Here is an 18893-nt window from a genome sequence, read left to right as displayed (position 1 = left end):
TCCCCACTCTCCCCAGTGCTCCCAGTGCCCCCCAGTGCTCCCCACTCTCCCCAGTGCTCCCCGTGCCCCTCAGTTCTTTTCTCCCCAGTGCACCCAGTGCCCCCCAGTGCTCTCCACTCTCCCCAGTGCTCCCAGTGCCCCTCAGTTCTTCCCTCCCCAGTGCTCCCCACTCTCCCCAGTGCTCCCAGTGCCCCTCAGTTCTTCCCTCCCCAGTGCTCCCAGTGCTCCCCACTCTCCTCAGTGCTCCCCGTGCCCCTCAGTTCTTCCCTCCCCAGTGCTCCCACTGCCCCCCAGTGCTCCCCACTCTCCCCAGTGCTCCCAGTGCCCCTCAGTTCTTCCCTCCCCAGTGCTCCCCACTCTCCCCAGTGCTCCCCATGCCCCTCAGTTCTTCCCTCCCCAGTGCTCCCAGTGCCCCCCAGTGCTCCCCACTCTCCCCAATGCTCCCAGTCCCCCCCAGTGCTCCCCACTCTCCCCAGTGCTTCCCATGCCCCTCAGTTCCTCCCTCCCCAGTGCTCCCAGTGCCCCCCAGTGCTCCCCACTCCCCATAAACTTTATGGCTATTTTTGGCGGTTTTGAGGGCAAATCCTCCAAATCCTTCCCCCAAAATTACCTTAATCATTATTTTTGGTGGTTTTGGTGGACAAGTCCTCCAAATTTTACTCAGAGAATAAAGTTTATGGAAGTTTTTGTCGGTTTTGAGGGCAAATCCTCGAAATTCTGCTCTGAGAAAGAACTTTATAATTATTTTCGGTGGTTTTGAGCATGAATCCTCCAAATTCTGCTCTGAGAATAAACTTTATGGATATTTTTGGTGGTTTTGGTGGACAAGTCCTCCAAATTCTGCTCTGAGAATAATCTTTATCATTATTTTTCATGGTTTTGAGGGCAAATCCTCCAAATCCTTCCCCCAAAATAACCTTAATCATTATTTTTGGTGGTTTTGGTGGACAAGTGCTCCAGATTTTACTCGGAGAACAAATTTTATGAAAATTTTTGTTAGTTTTGAGGGCAAATCCTCCAAATTCTGCTCTGAGAATAACCTTTATGGCTATTTTTGGTGGTTTTGAGGGTGAGTCCTCCAAATTCTCCTCTGACAATAAACTTCATGGATATTTTTGTCGGTTTTGGGGTCAAGTCCTCCAAATCCCTCCCCCAAAATAACCTTAATCATTATTTTTGATGGTTTTGGTGGACAAGTCCTCCAAATTTTTCTCAGAGAATAAACTTTATGGAAAATTTTGTTGGTTTTGAGGGCAAATACTCAACATTCTGCTCTGGGAATAACCTTTATGGCTATTTTTGGTGGTTTTGAGGGCGAGTCCTCCAAATTCTCCTCTGAGAATAAACTTTGTGGATATTTTTGGTGTTTTTGGTGGACAAGTCCTCCAAATTCTGCTCTGAGAATGAACTTTATCATTATTTTTGGTGGTTTTGAGGGCAAATCCTCCAAAGCCTTCCCCAAGAACAAACTTTATCATGAGTTGGACCCAGCCTAACGATTCCATGGCTCCACAGGAGTTCTCCAAAAACCCCCAGAATGCTCGTGTCGCCTCTTTGCGAGTCGGTGGAGACATGGCTGCCACCGCGTTGATCCCATCCATCGGGATCTGGCCACTTGATACCTAAAACTGGATCTCCTGCGCAGGTCCTTTGCCCTTCCTTTATTTTATGGCAAAAAAACAGCTTTCCATAGAATCTACGTTATTCCTCTCCCCTTCTCCAGCACTCCCTCTGCTCTCTTGCCCTGTCGCAAACCCGCCGGGGTAAGAAAAACTCCTCCACACGCAGTGAGATCAGCAGAGACGTCCTTTAATAGCGATGCGCCCCGGGGACACGGGATCCTTCCCAAAGAATTCCGCCTGCACATTGCAATCCACAGAGATTTATACAGTAAATTCATACATTGCTAATTTATAAAATACAGATTTAATTTCATCCTCTCGATGATTGGTTCTTCTTCTCTCGCTTCTGATGCAAATTAGTGTGCAGCCTCAGTCGTAGTGTTCTATTGTTCTCTTTTGAGTAGGTGGTGTAGTTTGGGTGGGTGGACCGTGAGTCGGAGGTCTCGACCACTCCTCGAATTGACCATGTTTGGTCAAGGAACATGTCCTTGGTCAAGGAACACGTCCTTGGCTCGCAGGCTCTTGGCTTGTACCTGCTTTGGTCATGATTCAAAGATTATACGCAGTGGGTACCATCACAAATCCTGTCTTGCAGACATCTGGGACTACAACAGCCTGTCCTTGTTTCTAACCACTAAGAGGTTATTGGTTAATGAATACCTTAGGTCTGGAATTTTACAGAGGCATGCTAGCAGCATAAGCAATACAGATTTTACTTTATATTTGATCATTTATTCTCTTTAAGATTAATCTACCTAAAATCTAGATCACCAGTCATCCTTATTAATATCTACTAATTAGAATTCTTGATATTTAAATTAGAATAAAAGGAATAAGAGTTTTTCTAGCAGCATCACTGGTCCATAACAGGTTTGAAGTTTCTCTAGTTTCTAAACCACAATCACCTGGTGAGGTTTCTCTCCTTACAGATTCCAAAACATGCACAGGTCTGACATTTTAAATCTGATGATTTCATGCAACACCACTGGGTGCACATGCTCTGTTATCCTTTGAACAGTTCCTTTGTGTCCCCTGGTCTCGTGCTTTCCCTGGGTGATATTCCAAGTTGCTCTGTATCTTCCAGACACCACAGATCACACAATCTTCTTCCTGGACACAGACACATGATCAAATTCCCTGTGTCTTAACTAGTAAAAATATTATTCTCCAACAAACAATGTAACTACAGAGAGAGTGTACAAGATCAAATGGCTCTAAAAGACTAAACTACATAGTTTAAAACAACCAGGCTTAACATGGTAAATACAGGAAAATCTTAGCCCTATCATCAGGGCAAGAGAAAGGAGAAATATTTCATGTCGAAACAGCTGACCCAAGACAGCTGCTTTAACGCAAAAAACCCAGCAAGATGCATGATTTTACCTAGGTTTCAATTTCAGCCCTATCAACGGGATAAAACAGGAAGGGCATAAGAATGGTCCCATTTTCCTCTGTGGGCCGTTGGGAGTTTGATCTCATTAGGGTTTCATGGGCTTGCCCAAGAGTCACACTGCTCTCTGTTCACACAGGGTTCCTGAAGAGCAATACCACGACTCCAGAAGTGGCTGATAGGTCTTGCCGCTCTCTCCTGCTTGCAACACAGTGTAGGCCTTGGCAGGTAACTCACTGTTCTCTCACGTGTCAGCTCTGGTCACGCAGAAAATGCCTGTAATCGGGGTGTTCGAAAAGATTGGGATCCAAAGTTCCTGGTGGTTGGATACTAAGGTTCTCATACCCCCAGCAGACTCAGAGATACCACAACAGATATTTAATGTGGATTTTTTGTGCCTCATTTGAGCTGTCGGTTCATCAAGTCTAAATTAAGGTCAAAGTCTTAGTTCTGAACTTCGTCTATGATAAGATCGAACCTCTAAATCTGGCATCTGCTCTGAGGCCCTTCTCTGTGGTCAGGGGAGACAGATCTGTTCAGGGGGGAGCATATAGTCACCCACTTTAGGGTGTGATGAATCACGTACGGGAAATGTTTCTCCTCCCATAAGTAGCAGGAGGAACCAAGAGGAAGGGCTCAGAGCAGGTGATTTGGGAGGGATTCCTCTCAGCTAGTTGTAACTGTCTCCACAGAAGCCACGTACAAAGAGTCAGTCTCAGAAATCCAAAGCAAGTTGGACTTTAAGGTGAAACTCATCTGAGCTGACTGAGATTGGACTGACTCTCCAGCAGCCGCATCAGCGAACAAGTGTGATGAGGAGCAGCTGAGGGACCTGGAGTTGTTTAGCCTGGAGAAAAGGAGGCTGAGGGCAGACCTTATCGCTCTCCACAACTACCGGAGAGGAGGTTGTATGAGGTGGGGGTCGGTCTCTTCTCCCAGGTAACAAGTGACAGGACAAGAGAAAACGACCTCAAGTTGCAGCAGGGGAGGTTTAGATTGGACACTGGGAGAAATTTCTTCACTGAGAGGGTTGTCAAGCACTGGAACAGGCTGTCCAGGGAAGTGGTGGAGTCCCCATCCCTGGGGGAATTTAAAAGTCCTGTAGATGTGGTGCCTAGATCCATGGCTCAGTGGTGGACTTGGCAGTGTTTCTCTTCAGGAACCCTGGTACCAAGTGCCCAAGTCCTGGAGTGCACAAAGGCTTTGCTTCAGAGCAGAGACATGCCGCAGTGTTGGGCAGATGGAAACATAAAGATGACCGGAGACACCAAGAGAGCAAGCGGACCCTGCTGTCCCCCCAGACAGAGAGAAGCAGGGCTGGCAAGTGCAGCCCTGGCCAAAACCCCTTTTCCTGTCAGTGCTGTCCCTGCTGCCCTCGAGGGCCTTTGGTGGAGGTGAAGCTGATCTGCAGGAAGGACAAGGTGCTGCTGACAGGCACACGGTGAAAACTGTTGGTCTGGTCCTTGACTGAGCCATCAAGGAGGTGATTAAAGGTTGGGGAAGAGAGAAAACCCAGCAGTTGGAGTGTGCAGACACACGAGTGGAAAGCACAGCGGGATGTGCCTTGTGTTCCTGGGCTGCCCCGCATGCACCGGAGAGAGAAGGGGCAGACCTTGTGGCACTGCAGGGGTGGCAATCGGTGGCTTGCCCAAAGGCAAGACCCCTGCCTGCAGGGCTGTCTGGGGTGTCTGTCACACGCTGGCTCGCAATGGGGACGGCTTTGCGCTCGAAGAGCAGGGCTGTCCCTGCCAGCCCCACGCAGCTGTGTGGGAGAGCCTCGGCATCTCACGCAGCCTTTCAGGCCTGTCTTTGGCCGTTCAGTCGAGTATCTGCCCTGGACTGAATCAGGCAGCGTGGGGATTCCCCCCTATGTCCTGCTCCATTAGAGCTTGCTCCTACTTTTGTGTCTGTAATGGGTCTGCGTGGCCAGGTTTCGGTAGCGGAGGATTTAATGGGGTGGCTTCGGTGAGAAGTTGCTAGAAGTTTCTCCTATGTCCAACATAGCCAATGCCAGCCAGCTCTAAGATGGACCTGCTGCTGGGCAAGGCTGAGCCCATCTGCAGTGGTGGTTGCACTTGTGTTCTAACATATTTAGGAGAGGTAAAAAAGTTACTGCACAGCGGTAATTGCAGTGAGAGAGAGTGTGTGAGAGGAACATTTGTGCAGCCAGCAAGGTCAGTGAAGAAGGAGGGGGAGGAGGTGCTCCAGGCACCGGAGCAGCAATTCCCCTGCTGCCCAGTGGCAGTGCAGCAGGTATTTGCCTACACCACATGGAAGACCCCACGCTGGAGCAGGTTTGCTGCTAGTGACCCCATGGGGGGCCCACGCTGGAGCAGTCGGTTCCTGAAGGACTGCACCCCATGGAGGAAACCCATGCTGGAGCAGTTCATGGAGAACTGCAGCCCCTGGGAAGGACTCGCAGTGGAGAAGCCATGGAGGACTGTCTGCCGTGAGAGGGACCCCACACTGGTGCAAGGGAAGCGTGTGAGGAGCCCTCCCCCTGAGGAGGAAGGAGTGGTAGGAGCAAGTGTGATGAACTGACCCTGTCCTAGGTTGTTATAAAATGTGCCCCCCCACCCCCCCACCCCAAAGTGTGTTCATGGACACACAACTGTACAACTGTACAACCCCAGGCACCAACAGATGCTGGGGAGGACAAGGAGACATTCGTAAAGCCTGGGAGATGGCAGGGTCAGAGTGAGGCGGGGAAGCAGGGGGTGGCCCAAGCCTGCCGGAGTATTGGTGCAGGCGTGGGATGGTGTGAGAGAGCCTGTGGTGGGGATGCCTGAGGGCCTTGGTGGGGCTTGGACTTGGTGGCACCAGTTACCTGCTCATTGCCTTTGTCACCTGGAACCAGTGCTCTCTTCTTTCCAGCTGAAGGAGCCACAAGGAAGGAGTACCTCCACCCATGCTTCCCTTCATGTCTGTAACTGGGTTGGTCCTCAGGGGGCCCACTGACACCCTCAGAATCTGGGACACTTTCCTCAGATTTTCAAGACTTCCCAGCAGCTTGTTCAAACTTCTTTCAGCACCTGCAGTTCAGGAACGTGGCACCAGAGGGCTCACTGAAATGCAAATCACCTCACAGGCCATGGCTCTGCAGTTTTCTGCCATTCCTCCCTTCCTGTGTGGCTCATTAGAGATATTTCAGCAGTATACTCTCAATGAGAAGATTTCAACAGGAAATCACGATTTTAAAAGATTTCTTCTTCTTCCAGTTTTCTTTAGTTTCCTCCTTACAGAACAAACAGCACCAACAATCTCCAATCCCTAGTGATAGAGCGTGTCTCATGATGAAGTCTGAACACAGAGGAAAAGCAAGACCCTCTCTGTCAGACGCTCTAGAGACATATAGAAATGCAGATGTCTCTCCAGACTTTCTGAGTGTGAATCCAAGTGCAGAAAACACAAACAGACTTTTTCTTTCTGACAATGAAGCTATCCATCTCCGTATCGTATATTCTTTTAGTCCTAATATCCCAGCTGCCCAGCACTTCAGCCAGGTAATTTTATTCTGCTTCCACAGCTTTATAGCCGACAGCAAAAATAAATCCTTCCAGGGAAAGGATCGCCAAGAAGATGATTTTGTTCACTCAAAGTGGCCATTTGTTTCAGGAATGTACAGAGGGATTAGTCTGAGTGAGAAATCTGATTTTTAAAGGCATCTTCCAGTGCTCATGTCCTGGAGAGGCCTTCCAGAGGCCTTCCAGTTTTTCAAGGGTCTTTATAAGAAAGATGGAGAGAGACTTTTTACCAAGGCCTACAGTGACAGGACACGGGACAACAGTTTTACACTGAAAGAGGCTACAACAGCCATAAGGAAGACATTTTTCACAATGAGGGTGGGGAGACACTGGCACAGGTTGCCCAGAGAAGTTGTGGATATACCATCCCTGGAAATGTTCCAGCTTTTGGTTGGACGGGGCTTTGAGTAACCTGACCCAGTAGAAGACATCCCTGCCCGTGGCAGAAATGTTGGAACTAGATGACCTTTTGAGGTAACTTTCAACCCAAACAGGTCTGTGTTTCTATGATCCTATGAATCAGCCCTCACCATATATTTTGCTTCACCTTTCATGTCCTTTTCCCCTCTCTTCCCTCTCTCAAGTTCTTCTCTTGCACCACCCTCATCCCCTCCCAACAGCCAACCCCTTTTCACCACTTCCTCATTCCCCATTCATTCCCTTCCTTTGTCCTTGCCTTGGTGCTTCTGGAATTGTTACAGCAGCATCTTCATCATGACTTCCATTAAACGAGTATTGCTTTGTCTTACCTGGACTGTCCTACATCTACTCAGCCTGTTGCCTTGTCAGAGGGTGCCTGACTCAGCCTGAGCCATCCGCACACATACCCTAAACGCTGACGTGCCGGAGCTTCAGCGCACAGCGACCTTGTGACACTTTGGGGCTTTGGCCAACAGAAACCTCCTCAAGTTTTACAAGGAGAAGGGGCAAAGTGGGTCAGGACCGGCTGGGGAGCGACCCTGAGGAGAAGGCCCTGGGCGTTTGGAGGGATGTCACAGGAGCCACTGGTAAAGGCTCGCATGAAGAGAGCCAGCTGCACACAGGACTGGGTTAGAAAGAGTGTGGCCACCCAGAGAAGAAGACATTACCCACCTCAACTCAGCAAAGGTATGGCCCCACCTGGAACAGTCTGTGGGGTTTCCCATCCTGAGGAGTGGGAAGGAACAAGAGAGCATCCAGAGGAAGGTTGTGAAGGTGGAGTCAGGGGGCCTGAAGTACATGACTTGTGTGGAGATGTTGAGGGGCCTGGGTTTCGTTGGTACGTGGAGGCTCGTGACAGTCAAGAGGAGCCTTAAATGAGAAGTTTCAGGTGTTTTCAGTATTGATGGAGCTTTTCTTTCTAGTGGGGAACCACAGGAGAAAGGAAAATCATCACAGAATGCAGCTTGGGAGGCTGAGACTGGACATGAGGAGAAAGAAATGTCCCTCAAAGGGTGGTGCTGTGGTGCCAGAGGTCACCCAGAGGGAGCCTGGATCAGCGCAATGCTTTGTGTTTCCAGGAACAGGCAGGGAGAAAGAAGAGATATCAGGTGCCACAGTGGCGGCAAGGTGAGGAAACAGGTTTGGTGTGCACAGCCTGCAGGTCATTGTCCCCTTGGTTATGGCAGTGGTCTCTGCTCCCGAGGCCTGAAAGGAGACACGTTAATCTCCTGGAACTGGGGCTTCATGGCTTCCCTGCCCCCGCCAGGGATGCTGGGAGGTGTGGGACTGTTGTCCTTCCCTCGGCATGGCATACCCCACATCCCACTGCCCCAGCAAGAGCCCTGAGCCAGGAGGAGGGACAGGCTCTCCTTTGTTGGGGCTGACTGCTTGGCGTGATGAAGTACATCAGGGCTTGACTCAGCACCCGAATCCCCTGCGCAGTGCCTTTGCCTGCCTGTAATCACAGCCTCCAATTTTCTGCTCAAACAAATCCATGGGGAGGCCTGGTCTGACATGGCCCTCAGAGGGGACAGTTAATGCTCCAAGACACTTTGTCATTTCTTTCTGACTTTAACTCCTTGGAAGTTGGGTTTAATCTCACCTCAGTGTCTGAGGTTCCCAGATGCAGCACCCAATACACCACGGGGCTCCTTAAAGTGCACAAAGGCCTAACGAGCCACATCTCTTCCAGAGTTTTCCCGAGGGCTTCCAGAGACGTACAGCTAATTGGAGAGGTCTCAGGAGTCTCGTTAAAATGGAAGATTTCAATGAGCACTTAAAAAAAAGTGGATTTTCATTTTCACTTTTTTTTTAATTTTTTGTGGTTGTTCATGTACAGAGAAGGAGCGATAGCAGCTTTCTGCAGCTGCATTAAACCAGAGGGTCTCCTAAGGACGTCTGGGAAGGCAGCAACAGCCGCTCTGGCACGTCATCCACTCCTCCCAGTTTAGTATCGTCAGCAAACTTGCTGAGGGTGCACTGTGTCCCTTCATCCAGGATAATGATGAATATGTGGCATAGGACCGGACCCGGTACTGACCCCTGGGGAACACCACTAGTCACAGGCCTCCAACTAGACTCAGCACCACTGATCACAACTCTCCAAGCTCTGTCCTTCAGCCAGTTGTCGATTCACTACACTGTCCACTCATCTAGCCCACACTTCCTAAGCGTACCTATGAGGCTGGGATGGGAGACAGTGTCAAAAGCCTTGCTGAAGTTGAGGGAGACAACATCCACTGCTTTCCTCTCATCCACCCAGCCGGTCATGCCTTCACAGAAGACCATCAGATTGGTCAGGCATGATTTCCCCTTGGTGAATCCACTCTGACTGCTCCTGATCATCTTCTTTTGCACCACCTGTTTAGAGACAACAGCCAGGATGAGCTGTTCCATCACCTTTCCAGGGAAGGAGGGGAGGCTGTCTGGCCTGTAGTTCCCCACGTTCTCCTTCCTGTCCTTTTTGAAGACTGGAGTGACACTGGTTTCCTCCAGTCCTCAGGCACCTCTCCTGTCCTCCACGACCTTTCAAAGATGGTGGAGAGCAGCTCAGCCATAACATCTCCCAGTTCCCCCAGCATTTGCAGGTGAATCCCATCAGGGCCCATGCATTTGTGAGTGTCCATTTTCCCAAAAAGATCCCTAATCCAATCCTTCTGGACCAAGGGGCAGTCTTCCTTTCTCCAGATTTTTCCCCCACCCCCAGGGTCTGGGATACCTGAGACCAGCCTTAGCAGCGATGACTGAGGCAAAGAAGGCATTCAGTAACTCTGCCTTCTCCGTGTCCTCCATCACCAGGGCACCTGCCTCGTTCAGCAGGGGGCCTGCATTTTCCCCAGTCATTCCATTGCCACACTGGGACCGCAAAGGGAACCTGATCTCATCACACTGAGCTCTTCGAGAAACGAGCGGAGCAACAGTCATCTTTAGAGTCTGTTCCTTGGGCCTGTTCTTGAGAGCAGCTCTGGAAAAAGACCTAAGCCTTCAGGCACGGTGCTGACGAGATCCCCTTTCAGGATGGGAACGCTGTCATGGAGGCCAGCTCTGTCACAGAAGCGCCCATTGCCTGTCTGTGCCTGCGGTCACGGGAGTGCCACCCTGCAGGACTGTGGCCAGGCTGCCAGAGCACTCGCACCTTGCACCAGTGTGAGGGCTCAGAGGGAGAGCGTGGATCTAGCGGAGTCCCTCAGGGGTCGGGACTGGTCGACCAGTACTAACTCTTCAATGTATTCCTCAGCGATCTGGACAAGGGAACAGAGTGCACTGTCAGCAAGTTTGCTGACGACACAGAACTGGGAGGAGTGGCTGATAGCCCAGCAGGCTGTGCTGCCATTCAGAGAGACCTGGAGAGGCTGGAGAGCTGGGCAGGGAGACATTTAGTGAACTACAACAAGGGCAAGTGTCGAGTCTTGCACTTGGGAAAGAATAACCCCATGTCCCAGTTTAGGCTGGGGACTGAGCTGCTGGAGAGCAGCATAGGGGAAAGGGACCTAGGGGTCCTGGTGGGCAGCAGGATGCCCATGAGCCAGCAACGTGCCCTCGTGGCCAAGAAGGCCAATGGTCTCCTGGGGTGTATTGGGAGGGGTGTGGTCTGTAGGTCAAGAAAGGTTCTCCTCCCCCTCTGCTCTGCCCTGGTGAGACCCCATCTGGAATAGTGTGTCCAGTTCTGGGCCCCTCAATTCAAGAAGGACGGGGAACTGCTGGAAAGAGTCCAGCGCAGAGCCACAAAGGTGGTTGAGGGGCTGGAACATCTCCCTCACGATGAAAGGCTGAGGGAGCTGGGTCCCTTGAGCTTGGAGAAGAAGAGACTGAGGGGTGACCTCATCAAGGTTTATGAATCCGTAAAGGATGAGTGTCAGGAGGATGGAGCCAGGCTCTTCTCAGTGATTGCCAATGACAGGACAAGGGGCAATGGGTGCAAGTGGGAGCACAGGAGCTTCCACGTTGACATAAGGGGCAAGTTCTTCACTGTGAGGGTGGCAGAGCCCTGGAACAGGCTGCCCAGAGAGGTGGTGGAGTCTACTTCTCTGGAGACCTTCAAAACCTGCCTGGACGCGTTCCTGTGTGACCTACTCCAGGTGGTCCTGCTCTGGCAGGGGGGTTGGACTACGTGATCTTTTGAGGTCCTTTCCAATCCCTGACATTCTGTGATTCTGAGCTGTGGAAAGAGCAGCTCAGGAAAGACCAAGTGCTGGTGCTCCCTGGCAGTGCTGCTGGGCCGGGACTCTTCTCCCATCCACCTCTGCACACAGGCACTGCCTCTGCCGCTGCAGAAGTGGAATCAGAGGAAGGATCTCAGACAAACAAGTCACTGCAGGGCCCTTTTCATTGTTCAATGCACAGGGGGTGCGGTGTCTCATTATACCACCTCTGGGTCACAAAAAAAAAGGGTAGATGCTGAATTAGAAATTACAGGAATAATGACATTTCTTTGTGGACAATATTAGCACAAGTCAAAACCCAAAAAACAACGGAAAAAACTCGAACAACATCAACAACTACAAAACCTACATAAAGACAGGTCGGGCCTGTGATGAGTTAAATTACAAGTGATGTGTAGAAGATGAGCAGTTTGTTGTTGTTGTGAAAGATCCTGTGACCCGTTTCCGCACTGTGTCCTTGAGCTGCTGGTTCCTCATGCTGTAGATGAGAGGGTTGACTGCTGGAGGCAGCACCGAGTACAGAACTGCCAGCACCAGGTCCAGGGATGGGGAGGAGATGGAGGGAGGATTCAGGTAGGCAAGAAATGAAGTGCTGAGGAACAGGGAGACCACAGCCAGGTGAGGGAGGCAGGTGGAAAAGGCTTTGTGCCATCCCTGCTCCGAGGGAATCCTCAGAACAGCCCTGAAGATCTGCACGTAGGACAGCAGGATGAAAACAAAATACCCCAAAACTAAGCATGCACTACCCACAAGGACCCCAACTTCCCTGAGATAGTCTGAGTGTGAGCAGGAGAGCTTGAGGATCTGGGGGATTTCACAGAAGAACTGGTCCACAGCATTGCCCTGGCAGAGGGGTATGGAAAATGTCCTGGCCGTGTGCAGGGCAGCAGTGAGAAAGCCACTGCCCCAGGCAGCTGCTGCCATGTGGACACAAGCTCTGCTGCCCAGGAGGGTCCCGTAGTGCAGGGGCTTGCAGATGGCCACGTAGCGGTCATAGGCCATGACTGTGAGGAGATAAAATTCTGCTCCAAGGAAGAAGACAAACAGAAAGACCTGAGCAGCACATCCTGCGTAGGAGATGGCCCTGGTGTCCCAGAGGGAATTGGCCATGGCTTTGGGCACAGTGGTGGAGATACAGCCCAGGTCGAGGAGGGAGAGGTTGAGAAGGAAGAAGTCCATGGGAGTGTGCAGGCGGTGGTCGCAGGCTATGGTGGTGATGATGAGGCCGTTGGCCAGGAGGGCAGCCAGGTAGATGCCCAGGAAGAGCCAGAAGTGCAAGAGCTGCAGCTCCCGCGTGTCGGCGAATGCCAGGAGGAGGAACTGGGTGATGGAGCTGCTGCTGTTGGGCATTTGCTCTTTCTGGCAAGGGGGCCTGTTCAAAAAAGGAAAGAACAGGGAAAAATTAGGACAGACTCCTCTGAGCAAAGCACTCCACTTTTCACAGCAATACCCCCCAACTGAAATGCATTTCCTTTCTCTGGTTTGTGCTGCCTGAGTGTGCTGTGAGGAGCTGAGCAGTCGGCTTTGCTCTGCTGCCGTGGGGCCATGGAGCTGGTTTGTGACACTGATGAGAGCAGGGGAGTCCTGTTTCAAAGGGCAGATCTGCAAACAGTTCTTCCCAGCCCAGAGGCGGATTTGTGATTGAGGACACAAGCCCTCACAGACAGAAGCAGAGGGCTCGGAGAGGAGAGTACTGAGCCCCAAGGGAAAGCTCAGCGCTCCCTGGGATCCTCCGGGAGATCTGTGCTGTTCTGGGGGCAGCTCGCAAGCCCAGCAGGACGGGCAAAGCAGACAGTGCAGTGTCCTGCAGATGGGAGGACCTAAGGGGAGAGTCAGGTCATTGCTCAGCAGACAACCCCCAGCAGGCACCTCCAGGGAGGGAGCAGAAGAGAGCTGCCTGCAGGCAGCCGACCCCAGGGTTGTTTGCAGCTTCCTCCCACTCCCTGCCCTTCTCTCTGCTCCCTGCAGCTGCCCCTGCTGCCAGCTGCTTCTCTGTCCCTCCATCTCCTCCCTGTCAGGCCTCACAGAGCCCATCCCACCCGCTGGGTGCTCAGCTCTGCCCCACACACACCTCCTGGCAGCAGGGCACTGCCCAGGGGCATCTCTCTCTTGGCAATGCCTAAAGAGAAGATCAGATAAACCCTGAAGACAAAAAAGGTGAAGTTACTTCCTCAGGAGCCTTCAAAAGCCTCTTCATCACTGCCTGATATGCTGGAGGAATCTCTGACTCTTGTGCAAACCTGACAGCCCCATGACCATTTCCACCTACCAACAGAGCTGGAAAGGGAAAGGACCAGCCCTGGAGAGCACCTTTCTTTCCATGTAGCCCCTGCCTTGATGTGCTGCTTGAGAAGTGCCCTGGGAAATGTCCTGGGGGTGGTCTGGAGCCATGAACAGCCCTGACCCTCCCAGAACCCTCTGGACAGCAGGAGGACCCTGCCCTGCCCTGCCCTCCCAGGGAGTCTCTCCTTCCATCCCAGCTTCTCCCCCCAGCGCCGTGGGGAGCTCCGCGGGCAGGTTGAGTGCTGCCCCTGCCCCGGCACACAGCCCCTGGGGGGCAGGGACCCTGCTCTGACCCACAGCCCTGGGCACCCCTGCCTGCGCCCCTGCAGTCCCAGCTGATCCAACTTGCCTTACAAGAGCCTCTGGGCAGGGAGTCCTCCTTCCAGATCCCGGGAGCTGTGGGCTGTGCCAGCTTCAGGAGATGCCTCCAGCAACGGCACCCGCATGGCCCTGCGCCCAGAGCCTCACCGTGTCCAGGGCTCGCAAGATTTCTCCTGCAGTGAGCTCCCAGCCCTCCTCCCACTGCCCACTGCCTTGGAGCTCTCTCTGCCTCCCTCCTCTGCCCTCGGGGCCTGCAGGCAGTGCCCTCAGCCCTGCTGCGCTTGGCAGAGGAGCTGCTCCTGGGCAGAGCTGTCTCTCGGCAGCGCTGCCCGCTTGCCAGCAGCTCCCTGCGGCCCAGCAGCTCAGCCCAGCTCAGCAGCAGAGGAGCAGCCCAAGGCATTTTCAGGAGCCCTCTGGGGACTTTGGGGCCAGCTCCAGGAACCTCAGGTGCTGAGGGGAAGCTGAAGAAACCTCTCCACAAGTCCAAGGCAGATGCAAACTCCAGTGTTTCTGGGAGCAGTCAGGGCTCCCAGGGAGGGACATGAATGACAAAGCCTCCCTGGGGGCTGCTGAGAGCACAAAGCTGGAGGCGCTGGTGACAGGGAGGCCGAGGGAAGGAAAAGATGGCTGCGCTGCTGAGGAAAGGGGGATGTGTTAGAGTCAGTCCAAGGGCCAAGGCCTGAGCCCCAGCCCCTGAGGGGGGACACCCTGTCCCTCCCACCTTGCTCAGGGCTCTTCCTGGAGCAGTGTGATGGGGGGATGTGCCATGCCCAGAGCAGGACTGCCACACAATCTTCCTCAGGCTCACAAGGTGGGACAAGGAGGCCATGCAATGGTGGTGCTGGGATGAGAAGGTGTCTCCTCATAGGCATCAGTAGCAGAGGAACAGCCACAGCCCAGGAGACAAAGGCCTTGGCTGTGCTGGGGGCTTTCAGCCTTGCCAGTGCCCCCAGCTCTCTCCACCACAGGCTGTCCTACACTCTCCCACACCTGCACCTCTTTCCCTGCAGGCACTTGACATCCCCCCTGCTTCCCAGCCTTGCTCTCACCTCAGCACCTCCCTGCCCTGACTGACATCTCTCCATCCTCACCGCTCTGTGTTGAAATACAAAGCTTTGGCTAATCCACACTCTTGCTGGGTGGCCCATTGTACCACAGCGCTGCACCTGAAGGGACATTTCCTTCTCCTCTTGTCCAATCTCAGCCTCCCAAACTGCACCTTTGGTGGGGGGGTTACTTCATCCTCATGTTTCCAAAATGTGTGAATATCTGCACCATCTCTGAAACCACCTTTCCTGCACTCTCAGGCTACTCCTACCCTGCCCTCAGCCTCTCCAGCCCTGGGCAACGGGGCCAAAGCAGCCCAGGTCTCTCAGCCCCTCCACACAGGGCACCTGCTTAAGGCCCCAAACTCCACCCTGACACATCTCCTCTGGCCACTCTCCAGCTCCTTCCAACTCCATCAAAACTGGAAGCCAATAACTGGCACAAACCTGTGGGGGGTTCCCTACCGGGGCTGTTTCAAGGGCAATAACAGCTCCCCCGTCTGGGTGGCCGTGCTCATCCTAATGCAGCCCCGCATGCAACTGGCCTTGTTCCCAGGGAGCAGAAGCCACTGGCTGCTCTGGTGTCCCTCTAGTGCCCAGGCCCTGCTCCTCAGTGTCGCCCCTCAGCACATCAGGTCCCTCCTGGCCTCGATGTGAGGGTTTGTTATTCTCCCGGAGGCCGCACTGGCCAAGTCTGCTTGGAACGTCCAGAGGTTTCTGTTGGCCAAATCCTTGAGCTGCTCAGGGTCCCTCTGGATGCATCCTCCATTTGGTCAGCAGGTCATGTTTGAGGGCAGGTGGCTCACCCTGATGGTGGGGTCGTCTCACAAGATAACAGCCTGAGGAGCTACAGATCTCTGCAGACCCAGCGAGGAACTGCCATGAACTCAACCTCCAAAGCCCCAAAGAGGGGACACAGCAACCAAACCAGGGTGAGCGGAGAAAGGCTAAATCAGAGTGTGGCTGTTTCCATGCAAGGTCAGCCCTTATTCTGCAGCTGGACTAGATGATAGTTGTAAGGCACATCCACATGGAACTATTCTATGCGGATTTGTCTAGTTAGAGGTATCCTCCCTGTTTCAAACCTTTAACTTTTTCATCATGTCCCTAGATTTTCTGTTACACTCCCTCTGTATGCACGCTCCCACTGCACAAAACAGGAATCAAAGTTAAAATTCTCACAGTTATCTCTACCTGTCGAGGAACTAACTGCTGCTGTCACACTGAATGAAACCGAGCTTGTTGTATCTTAGGAGCAGCAGAACTTACTTTTTGAATTGATGAAGGAAAACAATGACATTTTAGTGAAATTCGGAACTATGAATGACTTGCAGTTCCTGACAGATTGCTACTCCCCTTTTGCTGGTCTTACCGTTCTTGTCAACTTTGCCAACTTTCTGTCAGTTGTGGAGATCATTTGATGCTCCATACCACACACCCTGCTGTTAGGGGGAGGCCAAATCCAGCAGCCCAACAGAGGTGAGGCTGGTGCAGCTCCATGATCTCCCATCCCACACACACCTCTGCACACACCAATACAAGCATGCGTGTGTTCACGGGAACACCCCCCCAGAATCAGGTCCCTCAGTCAACTCCCAGGCTCGACGGCCTTTCCAGCAGCTGGCACGCAACTCCCCTGCTCCTTCAGAGCCAGCTCTTCCTCGGTCTCCCCCTCAGAGATGCTCACTCTGCCTTGGCTCCCAGCCCACTTCCCCATGTCCCAGCTGGTCCAGCTTGATCTTCCCCAGCCATCGCACACTGACGCGGGTCACCTCACTGGCTCCACAGCCGGCAGCACAGGCACACGGGCTGGTGTGACATCTGCTCTGACTCCTCTTGCTGGCGGGTAGACCTGCCCCTTGCACACGCACGCACACAGCACAGAGAGCCCAGGACAGGAGCCAGAAGGGGAGCTGAACGAGGAGACACACCAGGCGGCTGAGCTGAGGCGCACGGCATGTCCAGACAAGGACGTTGACCAGACACAGGCTGATATGTGACAGGCCCCTTGTAGCCCCTTTGCCCTCTCTTTCCTGACATCTCTTCCTCCCTAAATTACCTTGACCCACCTCATTCCCTGCCTTTGACTGCACCACTAGACTCTCCAGAATAAGTCTTGGACAATCCCCAAATGCTCTTCCCCTGCACCCCACAATGTGTCCCATAACCCTAGGGAGAAACCATGCGACCTGTGAGGAGAAGATGCATGATTCTGCTTGTTACACAAAGTACAATACACCAGGGCATGGGTTGGAGAATGAACCTCTTCGTTGGCAGGATCTCCATGGCAAGTCCTGGGGAAATCCTCTTAGAATCGTTTTGATTCTGCACGAAGGCGGGGCTCCCAGTGTCTGAAGAGTTGTGAGATGTACTTGTTATTCATATTCCACTTTTTCAGCCTGTCTCATTAAAACAGCTCTTTTATTCAGCCATTTTTTGGTCAGGTCTTTCTTTCTGAGAGCCAAGAGAGCCCTGCAGTTTCTCTCTCTTTCACACACACCCAGCGCAGGGAGCCATCCTGCTTTTCCTGAACCATCAGGCTTTTAGAAAACTAGCTTTTAGAAAACAATTGCTGACCTGCCTGTACATATAGGGAGGGAGAGTGATTTGTACTAGCTGTTATGCATATATCCGTTGCCGACTAACTAACACTTTAAAGATAAGAATGAAGCAGAAGCCACCGAGCGAAGGACAGCAGGTAAAATCCTTCAATCAGACTGTGGAGCTCAAGGAACACAAAAGATTAAGCAGGAGAGACAGGGAGGGCTGCGAGCAAGAGCTGGTTCTGCAAATTGGGAAAGACCCAGGATGGTACAGGGCACGCGCCACAGGACAAGTTCAAAAGTTCAACCCTGAGCAAGATTTGGACCTTCATCCCCAAAGACCACCAAGGACCTCAGATGGAGGCGTAACTTGGGCAGACTGAGGTGGGACTACACGAGGAACTTTTGTTAATAAATTCCTGGAAAGAATTAGAATAACCCAACCTTTTCTTAGAAACATAATGAATAAATATGAAAGCTGTAAATATAAGGCAAGAATCCTAACGCTTGGATGCGCACGTATGGAAGGAGCCATCCCCCGTGCTGCCTGGCACCGCAATAAAGAATACCTGCTTAATAGCACTGAGTTGTTCTTGAGTTTCTCGGATTCAAGAGCATGGTGTCTCCTTTTTCATAAATTATATTTTTTCCTCAAGTCTGGTTAACTTTGCCTGTGACGGTAAATGTTGAGTGATCTCCCTGTCCTTATCTTGACCCATGAGGCTGTTCTATTTGTTTCTCCCCTGTCTAGCTGAGGAGGGGGAGTGACAGCGCAGCTTTTGTGGGCACCCAGCATCCAGACAGGGTCAACCCACCACAGTCAGCCTGTGGCCTGGCACGGGTGGCCCAGGGACAAGGGCTGCTGGGACAGGGCTGAAGTAGCTCAGCTGGGAGAGCGTTAGACTGAAGATCTAAAGGTCCCTGGTTCGACCCCGGGCTTCAGCAATGGTTTTCTCCCTTTGAGTTTTGCAGAGCTCATCTGCCTTCCCCCAGCCCTGCTTGCTCCTTCACCTCTTCCCACAGCGCTGTCCCTGCTCTGGAGCTGCACACCTGCAGCTTCCAAGGAGCTTCCTCCAGCACCACCAGTCCCCAGCCTGGCCCTGGGCAGGCCTCTCCATTCCGTGCTGCTTTGGGCTGGGCTCCAGCTGTCCCTCCTTCCCTGCTCCACAGGCAACGGCACTCCCTGGGCTGGGCTCCCACAGCAATGGGCACGTCCCAGCACCTGCAGGATCTGCTGCCTCAGCTGGTTCCCCACGGACGCTCCTCCAGACATGTTTGGGGTTTTGATGTGACTGAGCTCAAGGGAGTGGGAACGGAGAGACCATCTGTCCAAGCAAGGTTACTGTCTTGCCAGCTTTGAGAATGAGCTTGAAAATGCTGGGCCACAGGGCCTGCAGGACTCTCACTGCTCCAAAAGAGCCCTTCTAGGTCGTTCTTGAGCAAGAACAGGAGAGTCACGGATAAGGACGGGCCTTGGGGCCACGTGTGCAAAGCAGAAGAGATGAGCAGTCCATGCCCTTAACCCCACTCCACCACTCCCCAAGTTCACAGGGACCGTGGTCTGGTTTTCATTCCCCCAAA

At 52.6% G+C, this 18893-nt stretch overlaps 1 protein-coding gene and 1 non-coding gene across 2 annotated transcripts; one reads left to right on the top strand and one right to left on the bottom strand.

Moving 5' to 3' along the window:
- Positions 1-11500: 11500 nt before the first annotated feature.
- On the bottom strand, positions 11501-12469 carry LOC147413125 (olfactory receptor 14C36-like). Its single transcript, XM_086480683.1, has one exon. It carries the CDS (start codon positions 12467-12469, stop codon positions 11501-11503), a length of 969 nt encoding a protein of 322 aa, XP_086336809.1.
- Positions 12470-18184: 5715 nt separating this feature from the next.
- On the top strand, positions 18185-18257 carry TRNAF-GAA (transfer RNA phenylalanine (anticodon GAA)). Its single transcript has one exon. It is a non-coding gene; the product is annotated as a tRNA-Phe (tRNA).
- The last annotated feature ends 636 nt before the right edge of the window (positions 18258-18893 follow it).

Source organism: Leptosomus discolor, unplaced genomic scaffold (genome assembly GCF_034619465.1).
Source record: "Leptosomus discolor isolate bLepDis1 unplaced genomic scaffold, bLepDis1.hap2 HAP2_SCAFFOLD_40, whole genome shotgun sequence".
NCBI lineage: Eukaryota > Metazoa > Chordata > Aves > Leptosomiformes > Leptosomidae > Leptosomus > Leptosomus discolor.
Note: the sequence above shows the minus strand (reverse complement) of the source record. Positions and strands in the feature narration are given on the sequence as shown.